The sequence below is a fragment of the Pyrgilauda ruficollis genome, unplaced genomic scaffold (assembly GCF_017590135.1).
Source record: "Pyrgilauda ruficollis isolate IOZ18807 unplaced genomic scaffold, ASM1759013v1 scaffold16, whole genome shotgun sequence".
NCBI classification, from domain to species: Eukaryota; Metazoa; Chordata; class Aves; order Passeriformes; family Passeridae; genus Pyrgilauda; species Pyrgilauda ruficollis.
Window position 1 is genome coordinate 552,443 of NW_024514764.1, and position 15,519 is coordinate 567,961.

Here is a 15,519-nt window from a genome sequence, read left to right on the forward strand (position 1 = left end):
GTGGAATCTGTCCCTCCTGGAGATTTGGGAATGGGGTTGGAATGACAGAACCTCATTCCCATCAGGATGTGGATCTTAGAGTGGAATCTGTCCCTCCTGGAGATGTGGGAATGGGGTTGGAATGAGAACACATAATTCCCATCTCAGAGTGGAATCTGTCCCTCCTGGAGATGTGGGAATGGGGTTGGAATGACAGAACCTCCTTCCCACAACTCCAGAGGGAATCAAGGAGAGCAGGGCTGGCGCAAGGAGCTGGGCACTGTTCTGTGGTGGTGCCCTGGAGCTGCTCTCTTGCTGTGGGGGGCTTTGGAGCTGGGATTAGCCCGGGAGAAGGGTTTGGATGGGAGGAGGGTTTGGATGTGTCCCCTCCCGAGGCCGTGCTGTCCTTAACCCGGTGCCACCTGGTTCGAGCACGTGAGCATGCTGGTGATCCTGCTCAACTGCGTCACCCTGGGCATGTTCCAGCCCTGCGAGGACGTGGAGTGCCAGTCGGAGCGCTGCACCATCCTGGAGGTGAGGACCCCGCGGCCCCAGATCCCTGGGATTTGTGGGATGCAGGGGTGGGGTGGCTGCTCTGGGAGATGGGAGCCCCATTGTGTTCCTTTTTCCCTGGAGGAGCTTTCCCACAGGGATGGGTTTTCCACGAAGCCTGGCCTGTGTGGGATCTGCTGGGGGTCAGCCTAAAGGCTGATTTGGATCTGTCCCAGCCAGATCCTTTCTCTCCATCCTTAACAAGGGCTCAGAAGTGGGAAGGCAGATCCCTCTGGATTCCTTGGACACCACAAAACTCATGGACTCCCATCCCTGGAAGTGTCCCAGGCCAGGTTGGACAAGGCTGGGAGCACCCATGGAAAGTGTCCCCCTGGCAGGGTGGCACTGGATGAGCTTTAAGGTTCTTTCCAACCCAAACCATTCCAGGATTCCATGGGGGGAATCTCCCTCCCTCTGTTGGCTCCATCCCAGCCAGCTCCTGCTGGGATTGCTCTGTGCCATGTGGCACCAGGGCTGCCTTTGCCACTCCATTCCCTTCTCCACGAGGAAACAGCACGGGATGAGCCCATCCCTGCTCTCCTCAGCATGGCAGGAGAAGTAATTTGGGAATTCTCCCCCATTCAGAGCCCCCAGCCCCAAGCTCAGGGGACATCAGGCCTGTCCCCTTGTCCCTCCTGGTGTCCCCTCGCTGCCATCTGCCCGCTGGAGCAGCTTTGGAAGCACATCCCAGGGCATCTGCTGTGTGGGCAGCTCCTTGGCTCCCTGCACATTCCTCGGGCTGGGAATTGCTTCCCTCATTCCCAACCCCAAATCATTGACCTGCTCAGCTCCTCTGGATCCCACATCCCTTGGAGTGTCCCAGCCAAACAGGAAGGTCACTGGGATCCTCCATAGAATCCCAAACTGTTTGGAAGGGACCTTAAAGCTCATCCAGTTCCATCCCTATCCACGCCTTCCCTATCCCAGGTTGCTCCAAGCCCTGTCCAACTTGGCCTTGGAAATTTCCTGACAGGTTTTAGGCAGGAAAGGGTTAGAAAATCCCCATTATCCCTCCCCTGTCACAGCCTGCAGGAGGGACTGGAACCCGGAACGTGAGGTGGGAAAGCCTGAACTTCATTATGGAGGAGTATTGGATGTCAGTAATTAAATGAACTGAAATGATGGAGCAAAATTTCTGTGTAGTTTATTAAGGGAAAGTTGGTTAATTAAGACAAGTCCCTCTCCAGCTCTCCTGGGGCCCCTTTAGGCCCTCGAAGGGGCTCTGAGGTTTCCCTGGAGCCTTTTCCAGGTGAACATTCCCAGCTCTCCCAGCCTGGCTCCAGAGGGGCTCCAGCCCTGTGATACCCTCATGTCTTATCAGGGGATGAACAAAAACTGGGGGCACTTCCCAAGCCCTGGAAAGAGCCAGGAGCTGTGCCAGGGGCTGCCAGCACCCTGCAGGTTTGACTTTGGAGCTGGCAGGTGGCACTTTGGTGACGGGAACATGGAATGTCCCTGTGCTGGGAGCACTCAGGACTGACTGAAATCCTCTTTTCCTGCTCTCCAGGCATTTGATGACTTCATTTTCGCCTTCTTTGCCGTGGAAATGGTCATCAAGATGGTGGCCCTGGGCATCTTCGGGCAGAAGTGTTACCTTGGAGACACCTGGAACCGCCTGGACTTCTTCATCGTCATGGCAGGGTCAGCAGCCCCCTCATCCCTTCACCCTGAGGGCAGGAAAATCCCAGGGACCAAATCCATGCCTTGTCCTCGCTGCTTCTCACAATGCCTTGGGAGGCAGAATCTCCCAAATCTGATTTTTAATTTATTTTTTTTTTAATCCTCACCCCAAAACCACGCTGGGTTTGGGGGCAGGTTGTGAATATCAGGCAGAGCTGTGGGGGTTTGGAGCAATCCTTTAATCCTAACACATCCTGAGCTGATCCAGAGTGTCCCAGTGCTGTTTTCTCCAAAAAAAAAAATCAGCTCAGCCCCACTCCTGCCCCATGCCAGCAGCAGAGTGAGGCAGGGATGGGCAAACAAGGAGAACTCAGCCCAAAAACCCCATCAGGAAGGTTGAAACCTCAGTGGGAAAAGCTGGCTGGGAGTTCACCCCAATTCCAAACTCCTCCTGGTTTACAGCTTCATCCCATCTCCCCCAGCTGCTGGTTTGTGCAGGATGTGTTAATAAACAGCTCCAGGGATGATCCTCTTGCTTTTGACACCACTTCCCTCACCCCCACAGGGAATAACTGAGCAGAGTAAAAGCTTGGCAAAGCTCAAACTTTTTTTTTTTCCCCAGTAAATAAACAGCTTTGGAAAGCCCAGGCTCTCCTACCTGCCCGGTACATCCTGGGAAGGGATGGAAAGCTTTAATTACTGCCTGACTTCTGAATTCCTGCGTTTCTAATGACCAGCCCAGGGTTAATTAAAACATCCTTGGAATATGTTGGGGCGTTTTCCCCTTTCCATTAATGCTGTGCCATCTTCCCTGCACTAATGGGGTTTTGTTGTGCTCCGTGTTATTTGTTTGGAATACAATTAGAAATGGTTTTAATGCCCTGAATAAAACATGAGCTCTCCTGAGCGGAGCTTCCTTGGAACTCGGGTGCAGTTGGAGAAGGAACATCAGGGACAGCAAAAAAAAACCCTAATTATTAATTATTTTTACCTTAATTATGTTTTCCTATAAAGCTGCTGCGGTGTTTAAGGGAGGAGTGGCAGGGGAAGAGCAGGGAAAACTCGGGATCAGGATTCTGATCAAGGAGCTGAGGGTGTTTTTCCACGTTGGATCTGTGGGATGAGCAGAAAATTCCCAGCTCCTCAGAGCTCCCCCAAACCCAGGACAGGCACCCCATGGATCAGCCCTCTGCTCGTCCTCAGGGGCAGCTTTGGCACTGGGAATTTTGCTGTTGGAATGAGGGGGAAAGTGGCTGGTGAGGCCCTTTTGGAGTTTTCCAAGGTTTTTCCCCACCTTCCATGGCTGGAATATGTTTGGGGAGGATGAAAACAGCAGGAGACCCACTGGAGGTGTGGCATTACTCAGGCTGGAGATGAGAGGAAGAAAAACCCCTTCCCTGGCTGACCCCAGACCATCTCCAGATGTGAGCCAGACCTGGGATATGATTTCCCACCTTCCCTGGCCAATCCTGAACCATCTCCAGATGTTTTTTTGGATTTGAGCCATACCTGGGATATGATTTCCCACCTTCCCTGGCCGATCCTGGACCATCTCCAGATGGTTTTTCGGATTTGAGTTGTACCTTGGATATGATTTCCCACCTTCCCTGGCCAATCCTGAACCATCTCCAGATGTTTTTTTGGATTTGAGCTGTACCTGGGATATGATTTCCCATCTCTCCAAGGAGAGGCTGGAGCTGGGAGTGTCCCTGGGGGAGGAGAAGCTGTGCTGAGGGCTGGGATTCACCTCTCACCACCAGCACCCTTCAATCCAGTGTGCTCCTAAAACTGGAGCTGCTTTTAGCAGGGAACTCACCACTGGAATAACAAAGCTGCTTTTTCCAGCAAAGGGGTGGACGTGCTGAAGTTATTCCGCGTTTTTTTGCGACAAGAAGGGAACAAGTGATCAGCAGAGCTTTGTCTGCCCCGTTCTGCCTCCTCAGAGGAGCTGGTTTTCCTCAGGAGCAGCTCCAAAGGGAGCAGGGGAACTACAAAATAAACACAGCTCCCGCCTCCAGCACGGATGGTGTCTGAAGTTCCTTCCAGCTCCCAGAGTCCTTTCATGTTTTCCTCACCCCAGAAATGTTCCCTGGAACATTTCAAGCCCGGTGGAACTGGCGGGCTCTCCGTCTGCAGCCCAGCAGCTGAGCTGAAAGCGTTTCCCCAGCGGCAGGGATGGTGTTCAGGAGAGCTGAAATCCAGAGGTTCCTGGTGCTTCCAGTCCCTGGAGACATTCCAGGCTCCCAGGATATGATTTGGATTTGACAGCTGAAGGTTTGGAGCTGTTGATCCCAAAGACTCATGCCTCTTGTTTTTCAGGGTAGGGAATCACCCACCAAGTTCCAATCCATCCAAAATTCCCAGATCCAGTGGATTTCTGTGGGGCATTTCCAAGGGATTCAGGATTTACAGGTAGAATCTGATAACAGGACCCCACTCTTGGCATCCTGGTCCATCCAGTCCCTGGAGGTCTTGAAGGTTCCCAGATAAGTTTTGGGGTTGGCAGCTGAAGGTTTGGAAGTTGTTGATGGCACAAGACATCCCAAAGCCTTGTGCCTCCCATTTTCCAGTGTAGGGAGTCACCTACTGAGTGCCAATCCATCCAAAATGTTTAGGGGGAGTGGGGAAGAAGAATCAAGGGGAAAATGTTCTTTATTCTTAATAATCAAATGGAAAGCAAATGATTTGTGCATTTTTTGTTGGTTTGGGTATTCAGGTTTGGTCATAGGAGGAGAGAAAAGCTGGGGAGCAGCTCCTTGTCCTGGAGAGTGAGGGAATCATGGAATGGGTTGGGTTGGAAGGGACCTTAAAGATCATCTCATGGGCAGGGACACCTTCCACTGTCCCAGGGTGCTCCAAGCCCCATCCAGCCTGGCCTTGGACACTTCCAGGGATCCAGGGGCAGCCCCAGCTTCCCTGGGAATCTGTGCCAGGGCCTGCACACCGTCACAGGCAGGAATTCCTTCCCAAGATCCAACCTAAATTTCCCCCTTTCAGTGTGAACCCGTTCCCCCTTGTCCCATCCCCACAATCCCTGCCGGAGTTCCTCTCTCCAGCTTCCTTGGAGGTCTCTTCACATCCTAGAAGGAAAATCCTGCTTTCCAAAATGTTCTCCATGCTGGCAGCAAAGGCTGGAAGGAACCTTAAAGCTCATCCCATTCCACCCCTGCCACGAGCAGGGATAACTCCCTGCTCCATCCCAGATTGCTCCAAACCCCACCCAGCCTGGCTTGGACCCCTCCACGCATGCGGAATTGCATCCACGGGATTGCAACCAAGCACCCCTGGGCTTGCAGGCAGCGAAGCCTTTCCTGAGCCCAATCCTCAGCACCCCCTCCCTGAGTGCTTTGCTGTTTTCCCTGCAGGATGATGGAATATTCCCTGGATGGCCACAACGTCAGCCTCTCCGCCATCCGCACCGTGCGCGTCCTGCGGCCGCTGCGGGCCATCAACAGGGTCCCAAGTAAGTGACACCAGCCCGGGCACAGCCCTGGGCAGCGGGAGAGCCACGGGAATGACCCTCCACACCCGCCGGGACTCCTGAGCTCAGCCTGGGAAAACTGCAAAACCTTGGGAATAAATCCACCCCACCTCGATTCCTGAGCTCAGTCTGGGAAAACTGGAAAACCTTGGGAATAAATCCACCCCACCTCGATTCCTGAGCTCAGTCTGGGAAAACTGGAAAATTATGGGAATAAATCCACCCCACCTTGATTTCTGAGCTCAGTCTGGGAAAACTTTGGGAATTACACCCCCACACACCTGGATTCCTGAGCTCACCTGGGAAAATTGGAAAATTTTCGGAATAAACCCAACCCACCTCGATTCCTGAGCTCAGTCTGGGAAAACTGGAAAATTATGGGAATAAATCCACCCCACCTTGATTTCTGAGCTCAGTCTAGGAAAACTGGAAAATTTTGGGAATGAATCCACCCCCTCTCAATTTCTGAGCTCAGTCTGGGAAAACTTTGGGAATAACCCTCCCCACGCCTGGCTTTCTAAACTCAGCCTGGGAAAACTGGAAACCCCCCCACACACACCTGTCTGTCTGCTTTGTGCAGCTAATGAGAGGAAATTAATTAATTTAATTTTTATTGGTGAAAAAAAAGAAAAGCAAAATAAAAGGATATTTCCTGTTCTGTTGGAGTGAGCCAGCCCCAAATCCTGCCTGGATTCAGCACATCCAAGGACAGCCAAACAACCTCCCTCAAAAGGGGTTTGATGCCGAAAAATGTGAGGGAACAGATGGATGTTTACACCCAGGAGCCTTGGAACTTTCTCTCAGAACTCCCAATTCCACAGGGTTTTTTTTCTGGAAAACAAGGAACAAAAGCAGTGAATTGCACAGTGAGGTCCTCAGTTAAAAACAGGGCCACAAAAAAGAGAGGCCAAAAGGGGCCTGGAACCCCTTGGAGCTTTGTTTTCCTAATGAGGTTTTGTTGCCAGGGTTTTGGAAAGCACAACACCAATTTTCCCTTTGGGATTTGGGGTTCCAGAGAAGTTTCCCTCTGGGATTTGGGGTTCCAGAGAAGCTTCCCTCGGGGATTTTGGGTTCCTGAGAAGTTTTCCTCTGGAATTTGGAGTTCCAGAGGAGTTTTCCTCTGGAATTTGGGGTTCCAGAGGAGTTTCCTTCTGGGATTTGGGGTTCTGGGGATGGGGTGGAGCAGAGGCACCACGTGCTGGGCTCAGGACTCCAGGCTGGGATGAGGATCAGGCTCCCTCTGAACTCCTTCAAATCCACAAAACCCTTCACTCTTCCCATGGAACAGGATTTTTAAAAATCCCATTTAAAAATCCAGATAAAATTTACAGCTGGATCAGAAGAGATGAACCTGGTGCTAAATGCAGGGAAACAGGCAGAACCAGCCTGGAGATTTATCCCTGGGATTCCTGGGCTCTTCCCTGGGACCCAGCCAGCACCATCAGCTCGTGGCTTCCAGGCACAATAAATTCACCCACGAGATTCTTTTAGCTCGATGCAGTTTGTTAAGAAAAGAAAGAAGAACCCTGGCCAATAAAAACATCATTTCTATTAGAAATTATTCCTTCCAAACCACTGGAAAAATGGCATTCCTGCAATTTATTCACTTGGCAGGGGCTGGAGTCAGGGATTTTTTTTCAGCAGTGGTCATTGGGTTGGGTTTTTTCAAATCCATTTCATTGCTTTATTTTTATATTCAATTCTATATTTATTTTTATATTCATTTCCATATTTATTTTTATATTTATTTTCTATTAATTTCTATCTTTCTTTTTATATATTTCTTTTTATATATTTTTGGATTTTTTTATTTTTGTTGGGAATAACCACCAGGAATTCCAATCCCATTATTTGGAATAACCACCAGGAATTCCAACCCCCGCTTTGGGAATTAACACCAGGAATCCCAACTCCCTTTGGGAATAACCACCAGGAATTCCAACCCCATTGTTGGAAAATTCCAGGTGGAACATTTGGCGTGGAGACCAGCATTTCCCTGGCACCAGAGGCTGGAGGAACTCGGGGTTCATGGAGATCCTTGTGGGAAGGAGTGGGATTGGTGGGAAGGTCCCCACAGCCTCTGCACGAGGAGGGAGAGGGAGCAGAGCTTTCCCTGGAGGGAGTAACATCCTTGGAGGAAAAGCATCCTGCTTTCCATCCTCAAAAACAAAAAAAAAAAATCAAGATTTCCCCTCCTTTCCAACAAGGAGAGGAGTTCTCCATGGAAAAGGAATTGTCTGTGGTGCAGGCCCAGCTCCCACCTCACCCCAGGCTCCTTGGATTTTAGGGGAACAATTTCTGTGATCCATCAGGGGAGTTTGCAATGTTTACAAATCCATATTTTAACAATTCCTCCAGAGGCTGACGATTCCTGGGAGTGTTTCTCCAGGAAAAATTGTCTTGCAGGTTGTGTGTCCTTGAATGAAAACACCTGGAAATCCCACCCTCTGGAGATTGCTGTTATTCCCATTTCCTGCCAAGCCTTTGGCACTTTCACCTCCCTTTTCAGCCTCAGCATTTAGGGGAAATCACCAAATCCTGATTTTTCTGCCCTGGCTGCACATCCAAGGTGGGAATGGTGATTTCTCCCCATCCTGACGTGGTTCTCCCTTCTCCCCCAGGTATGAGGATCCTGGTCACGCTGCTGCTGGACACTCTGCCTATGTTAGGCAACGTCCTCCTCCTCTGCTTCTTTGTCTTCTTCATCTTTGGGATCGTCGGGGTCCAGCTCTGGGCAGGGCTGCTGAGGAACAGGTGCTTCCTAGACAGGAATTTTGCCATGTAAGTACAGCAAAAGGAAAAATTCTCCACCTTTTTCTTCCTTTTTTTCTCCACGTTTCTCTTCCTTTTCCAGCACGGGATTTTTCTGTCCCCTGCTGGAAAAATCCCAGCGCTCAGCAGGGTCCTTTTTGTCTGGGAAAAAATCCCATTTGTCAGCAATTTCCTGAGGGTTTGTGAATTCCTGCTGCACCTGAAGGACGAGGATGGGAGTGGGCTGGATTAGCTCTGCCTGAGATCCCTGACTCTGGGAGCTGGAGGATTTAGAACAAATTCCCAGCTCTCCAAACTGTTCAGGTCAGCAAGCACACTCCAACCCCTGGCAGGGGCTGGTGATTTGGAGACACAGCTGAAACCCAGAGACAAATCCTTGTCAGGGATTTGAGATAAGAAACTGGATGTGAGAAGCATTAAAATCATTTGGACACAGCTCTGAGCGTGGGGCAGGCATCAGGGATGGGCAGGACCTGGAATCACGGAATTGTTAGGGCTAGAAAACACCTCCAGGATCATCAAACCCAACTTGAAAGAGGCAAATTCTCATTTTTCCAGGCTGGGCAGTTGTGTGGAGCAGCTCCTTTGATAATAAACCTTGATTGCCCTGCTGAGCCCCACCAGCCCTGCCCAAAGCTCAGCTGATCAATTTAAGCCCAGCCCAGGCTCTTAGTCCCGGTTTGGGCTGTGCTGCTGGTGTTTGCTCCTGGAGCTTTTGGCTCCTGAGCTCTCTGGATAAATCCTGGCTCTGGCTCATCCTTTGGACCCTGCTGCCAGACCTGGGCTCTTCCTGCTGGGCTCAGAGTGGGGTTGAGGAGGTGCTGCTGGAGCTGGGATGGTTCCTGGCTCATCCCTGAGCTGGGGCTGTCGTGCCCCTGCCCCTTCCCGGGGTGAGGACACACCTGGATGAAAACCAAGCACAGCCAGCACAGAAAAGCGGGATTTTCCTAGAAAAAAAGTCCTTCCAAAGGCTCCTGTCAGAGATGTCAGCAGCTCAGGGGTGAGCAAATGCCCCAGCCCAGCTCTTAGGGCAGCTCTAACTCTGCGAGAGGAGATGGAGCCTGTAATTACATCCCTGGGTAATCATCCGCTGTCTGCGCTCGGATTGTCTGCGAGACAGGCAGGGATCATCCCTCAGGTCCTGCTCCTGCCTCTCACTGCTCACTCCTGGGGCTCCTCAGCCTCTCCCTGTCCTCTGGACCAGCTCTGGTGGCGTTTATTCCCCCCAGCAGAATGGAAAATCCATGAACCTGCCGTGGGTGCCATTCCACTCCCGATGCCCCAAACCCTCTCCCGCACCCCCAGCATCAATTTGGGCTCACCAAACCCCTCCAGGCTCAGCTCGACCCCGGAGCTGCCATTCCCAAGCCCGAATTGTGCAGTTCCAGCCGTGCTTGGGTGGCCCCATTGCTGTAATTAACTGCAGCGAGCCCCCCTCGCTCTCTTCGAGTCAGGTTTTTAAACGCTCGGTGATTTTCTGCGAAGTGGAGCTTTCAAGATGAACCACAGGGGAAGCGTTCCTAAGCACAGACATTAAGCAGCAGTTATGTAATGGCCATTAGCAGCATCAAAGGCCTCGCAGGATTTTCTTATCAGGGCTTGCTCCTTGTCGGGGAAGGTTTTGGGATGAGCTGGGTTTGAAGGGGTTTGTCTGGGATCGCCTCCTTCCCTCTGGGATGGGTTCTGCCACCCCCCAGCAGCTGGGAGAGATGAATTTAGGAGGCTCTGCCCAACTCCTGTTGTTTATTGTGATGGAAGGTGCTGCATCCCAAAGGAATTTGGGGAAATGGGGTGTCCATGGGGCAGGAAAACTCCAGCTCAGTGTCAGCAGGAGAAATGTGGGGTTTTCTGGTGCCTTCACCCCGAGTGCTGCTGGGTTGGGCTTTTTGCATTAATTTTAAATTTAGAGAAACCCAGCAATGTTCCAGTCCCTTCATTTCCAGCTATCCCTATTTCTTGGAGCTCGGTGGGGAAGTTTTAGGGAATCCAGATGGAACTATTCCCATTTTTTAAAGTCATTTCTGACTCATTCTCTCAACCCAGGCGTCAGGGCATGGTTCCCCCCTGCAGTGGCTGTTAACACACCAGCAGCAAATTGTAAAGGAAAAAAGGGAATGGAATGACCTGGAAAACACTTCAGGACTCCATCTTCCTGCTGTTGGACAGATCATGGAGTCCTGGAATGGGCTGGCTTGGAAAGGACCTTAAAGATTCTCATTCCACCACCTACCATGGGCAGGGACATCCTCCCCTGGCCCAGGCTGCTCCAGTCTGGCCTCAAACACATCCAGGGGTGGGAAATCCACAATTCCTCAAGGCACAGAGGTTTCCCAGCCCTTCAGGGGGCTGGGGCTGAGATTCTGCCTCTTGATTTCCTCTACAGCCCTGGAGACAGGGAAAACCTGAATTATTGGAGGGTCTCCCCTTGGTGCTGCTGCCAAACCCTCCCAGCTGAAACCAAAACTGCTTTAAACAGAGGGTCTGGACAAAATCCAGGGGCCAGCAAGGAAGGGTCCTAACCCCAAATTTTCTGGATGAAAGGAGGTGTAAGTGAGCTCCCAAACAGCTGCTTCAAATCCAGCTTTGCCCTGCTGTGTTCTGCCCTGCAGCTTCCTGAGCCTTCAGCTCTTCATCAGGCATCAGATGGAAAGACTGACTTTGATTTTTGCCATCATTCTTCTTTCCCCATGGAAACCTTTTCTTTTCAATCCCCCTTGAAAGTTGGCAGCTCAGAGTAAAGCAACTATTTTTATGTCGAGTGCATTGTGAGAGAAATTTGGGGACTTTCTGGAGGTGCATTGGGAATTTCTGCTTTTCTCTCTCTGTCTTTCAGAGCTGTGCTGTTACAGGGCTGGAATGAGGTTATTTAAGGATTTTCAGTGGGGAATCTGAAGGAATTGCTGGGTTGTTCCAGGAGTGGGTTGGAACTGGGTCTCTGCTCGTTGGGACATGGGAGAATCTCTCCCTCCTCGCCCAAAGTGATCCTACAAAAGCTGGGATTGCATGGAACAGCAGCTCCAGGAGGGGCTGTGAGCCATGCCAGGAGATCCCGGCACTGGGAGCTGCAGGAGGAATTCCCCAAGGATTCTTTGGTGGGCAGGAGGAAGGTTTGGTGTGCCGGGGAAGGAAGGACAAGCAGAGCCAGCAGCTCCTGGGTGACATCTCCAGGATGGTTTTCTCCCCCTCGGGCTCCTTCCCACCCTCCTGAGCTGCTCCCGGTGGAAATAAAGGAATTGGGTCAGGCCCTGCCCGTCTGGGCTCTTCTCCTGGGGCTGCTCCTGTGGGCTGGGATGCAGAGCAGCATTTTCCAGGCTGGGAGCCTTTCAAGGAACTCAGTGGCTCGGAAGCAGGAGAGGGAAGGGAGCTGTGGAGTGTTTTGTGTTTCTCTGCTGCCTCAGGACGCTTGTGGTGTGAGTTTTCAGTCTTGATTAACTCGGTGTTGTTCTGCCTTCAGCTCCTGGGAGCGGGCTCAGGAATTTGTCTGGAAGGTGTTTAATTGCTCAGCAGGGAGAGCAGGGGAATTCATCCTGAGTTCTGGGCTCCTGCCACCTCCTCCCTGTCCTCCTCTGCTCCCCCAGCTGGGGCAGCTTGTGCTCAGCTGTGCTCAGTGTTGGGATGTGTGCATGGCTTGGGAAAACTTCCCCTGGGGAGGCTGGAGCAGAGGATAATCCAGCAGGAGTGGGAGGAAAATGGATTTTCCTGCCCCTCTGTTGTCCTTCCTGCACATGGACAGGCCGAGGGACAGGGAAATCCAGATGTGCAGGGAGCAGGGTTGGGAAAAGCTGGGAAATCCTCTCTGATGGGATAACAGATCCATCCTGGGGCTTGCCTTCTCCTGTCTTTCCCCCAGAGCTCTCCTGATTAGTGGGTTCATTAGCATTAATGAGTGATTTGTCTCTACCTGTTGGCAAGGAACAGGGAAATCAGGAAGAAGTGGAAGGTCCTGGCAGAACTCATCCATTTATTTGGGGGATACTGGGGATTCCCTCATTCTGCAGCATTTTTGTTTCTCATTCTTGCTCTCCTTCCTTCTTTCCCCTTTTTGGTTTTGCCAGGAAAAAAAAAAAAAAAAAAGGGGGGGGGGAAGGTTTTAAGAAAAATCTGAAATTTGCAGTGTTTGCTGCCAGTTTGGGTCCCTTCCCCCCTCACTGGGTGCTGCTGGAGCTTCCCACACTGTGGGAAGGACAGGGAACAGAGGAAGGCTGGGCACAAAGTGCCCCCCAGGTGACTGATTTTTTCATAGAGACAACTTTGAATTCAGCAATTATTTTGGGGACAGCTGCAAAAGTGAGGAGAGCAGAGGAAAGGGAGGATAAAATCCTTCAGGCAGCAGCAGAACCGAGCCAGGCTTCACCCACTGGGCTTTGTTTTCCTGCTCAGATTTTCCTCCCCCAGCCACCAAACTGCTCCAGATCTTCTCTGTGCAGCTCCTTAGACCCCAGCCCGGGGCTTTGTGTCCTCAGGGAGCCGTTCTTCATCCCAAAACTTCCCAAATGGAGACTCCTGGGAGGCACAGAGCCTCTTGAACTGTGGGTGCCTCATTCCAGTGGCATGGGGACTGATCCTGTAGTTTTGGGAGTTGAAATCACTGCTCAGGTGTCTCCTCTCTGCTCCTTGCTTATTTTCCTGAATTCTCCAGCTCTTCCCAAGTTTTCCTGCATCTCAGTGTGTTTTAATCCTCTGTTTAATCCTCCCTGTGTGTGGCACTGCTGGGTGGTGTCTGATGTTCTCCCAAACGCTGCTGCTGCAGCTCCTGGCCCGTTCTCCAGCCTGTTTCATATGGAAATTTCCTCCCAGGGAAGCAGCTGGTGGGAGGGCAAGGAAAAGGCTTGGGGAGGAAAAACATCTTCCAGGTTTTTGTTGGATCCAAAGCCCAGAAGCAGCGCAGGTGATGTCACAGTTTAGTCTGGAGCTGTGGGGTGTGCAAGGAGGAGCTGCTGAACACAAAGGATTCCCAAATCCCAGGACCTGCTCCTCTTCCCTCTCCCATTCCTGAAGCTGCTGAATCCTCCACACCCACCTCAGGTAATTGGATCATGGAACAGAACCAGATTCCCCAGGGAAGTGGCTGAGGGCTGATTTCCTTCAGCTCTGCCCTGCAGCAATTGTTCTCTCCTTAAAGTGGAGCCGCAGAGCAATTCCTGCTTGGCTCCAGGGTTTTGGGGAGCAATTCCAAGCAATTGTCTGGAATAACACTTGTTAAAGCCAAATCTCTTCACCAGATAGGGACATTTCAGAGAGAGATAAAAATAGAGCTGTCCTGGCTGGAAGAATTACCTGGTTATCTTCTGCCCACATCTTTTATAATGTGTGTGCTGCCTCTCCCTTATCTCAGAAGCTGAGATCCCTGGAGCTGGGAAAACACTGGATAAAGTTGGCTCTGGAGCAATGCAGCTCCTCAGCTGCAGCCTTGAGTGCTGCAGGCTCTCACCAACACTGAGCACAGGGCCCAGAAAGTGCCAGATCTGGGACACAGCTCAGGGAAAAGCAGCTCCTGCCCTGCTGCAATTCCAGCGTTTCCTTCTCCAGGCTGGGACAGAGCCATCGGCTCTATCCAGGCCAGTTCCATCAGAAATGCAGCAAGCACGTGGTTTTCCCATTCATTTTGGCTCTTCCATTTTTTTATGGAGGTACAGAGGGAGTGGGAAATGGCCTCTGGCTGGGTCTGTCCTTATGGGAGCTCAGCCCCTCATCAGAGACATCCCGAGGGATGCATTTATTGGGAAGCTGTTCTGCTACCCAAAAAAATGTCTTCAAATCCTTCCAGAGAGCCCAAAAGCTCCCTGGATTTTGGGAAAAAACCTGCTCTGCTGGGATTTTCTCTCCATCCCCTCTCATTTCATGCTTTTCCCTGCTTTGTTTGCTTGGGGAAACTCAGACTGGTCTTTACTGGGAGATGAGTGTGGCCTTCCAGGCTGTAAAAGAATTTGATTTTAGGGGCTGCAATTTTGATAAAGAGCTAGCAACCAGCACTTTTCCTGCTGCTAAAAATCAGGGATGAACCATTTTTCCCCCCCTCATCCTTTTCCTTTTCTCCCCCTCCTCCAGGACGTACAACCTGACCTTCCTTCACCCCTACTACCGGCCGGACGAGGCGGAGGAGAACCCCTTCATCTGCTCCTCGCACCGGGAGAACGGCATGCAGAGGTGCTCCAACATCCCCAGCAGGAAGGAGTCCAAGGTGGAGTGCACCCTGAGCATGGAGTCCTACAGCCCCAGCCTGGCCAGCCCCGAGCCCAGCAGGAACTCCTGCATCAACTGGAACCAGTACTACAACATCTGCATGGCCGGGGACGTGAACCCCCACAACGGGGCCATCAATTTTGATAATATTGGATATGCCTGGATTGCTATTTTTCAGGTAGGGTTCTCCCAAAAAATGGGATTTTTCCCTGGTTTTGATAGGGTTTTTTGGTTTATTTTGGTTTGGTTTTTTGGTTTTTTTTTTTTCTGTTGATTTCCTGGTTTTTTCCTGGTTTTGGGTTTGTCGTTTTTTGCTCTCAGGAAGGTTTTGGTGAATGCAGCAAAGTTGGAGGGAATTTGCTCAGCCCTGAGTGAAACTACAAATAAATAATGGGGAATGAATGAATCAGGCAATAAATGGTGCAAAAGAGCATTTGGAGAGAAGAAACCTTTATTTTGAAATCATTTGAAAAGAGGGAAAAGAACTTCTGGAGGCAGCAAAACTCATGGCAAGTTCCACCTCTGCAGATCAGATAAATCCCAGGGATTTTTGGGAGCAGGGTCTCCGTTGTTGGAGCATCAGGAAACAGAAAGTGCTGTTGAGATTTCTAAGCAAGATTTAATTTCATGCTAAAATGAAGGAAGCTGGCACGGCTTAGTCTTGGTTTTAAATCACAGGGTGAGCCTGGTGAGCGTGGAATGCTGGAAGGGGGTTCTGGCCAAAATTCCTGAGAGGAAATTCTGCCCCCAGGGAATTTCAGTCTCTTTTGAGGCACTTCAGAAAAGACCAAAGCGTTTCTCACTCAGACTGGGGGAGATTTTACAGGTGATAAAACTCTTCATAAGGGAAGGATTTTCCACGGATTTTCATGTCCAGAGGCTGTGGTTTCCCAGGGCTGCCCCAGCTGGAAGATCTCTGTGTTCTTTCCCAT

General features: G+C 51.1%; 1 protein-coding gene across 2 annotated transcripts in view; it reads left to right on the forward strand.

Moving 5' to 3' along the window:
* Nucleotides 1–406: 406 nt before the first annotated feature.
* The window catches only part of LOC121350840 (voltage-dependent T-type calcium channel subunit alpha-1H-like), a 108,269-nt gene continuing 93,156 nt past the window's right edge, over nt 407–15,519 (forward strand). For both annotated transcript variants that reach the window (XM_041462553.1, XM_041462554.1), the window contains exons 1-5: nt 407–513; nt 2,039–2,172; nt 5,517–5,614; nt 8,254–8,413; nt 14,453–14,765. In XM_041462553.1, the coding sequence (XP_041318487.1) occupies nt 421–513; nt 2,039–2,172; nt 5,517–5,614; nt 8,254–8,413; nt 14,453–14,765 (798 nt within the window). In that variant the 5' untranslated portion in view covers nt 407–420. The remainder of the gene's footprint in view (nt 514–2,038; nt 2,173–5,516; nt 5,615–8,253; nt 8,414–14,452; nt 14,766–15,519) is intronic.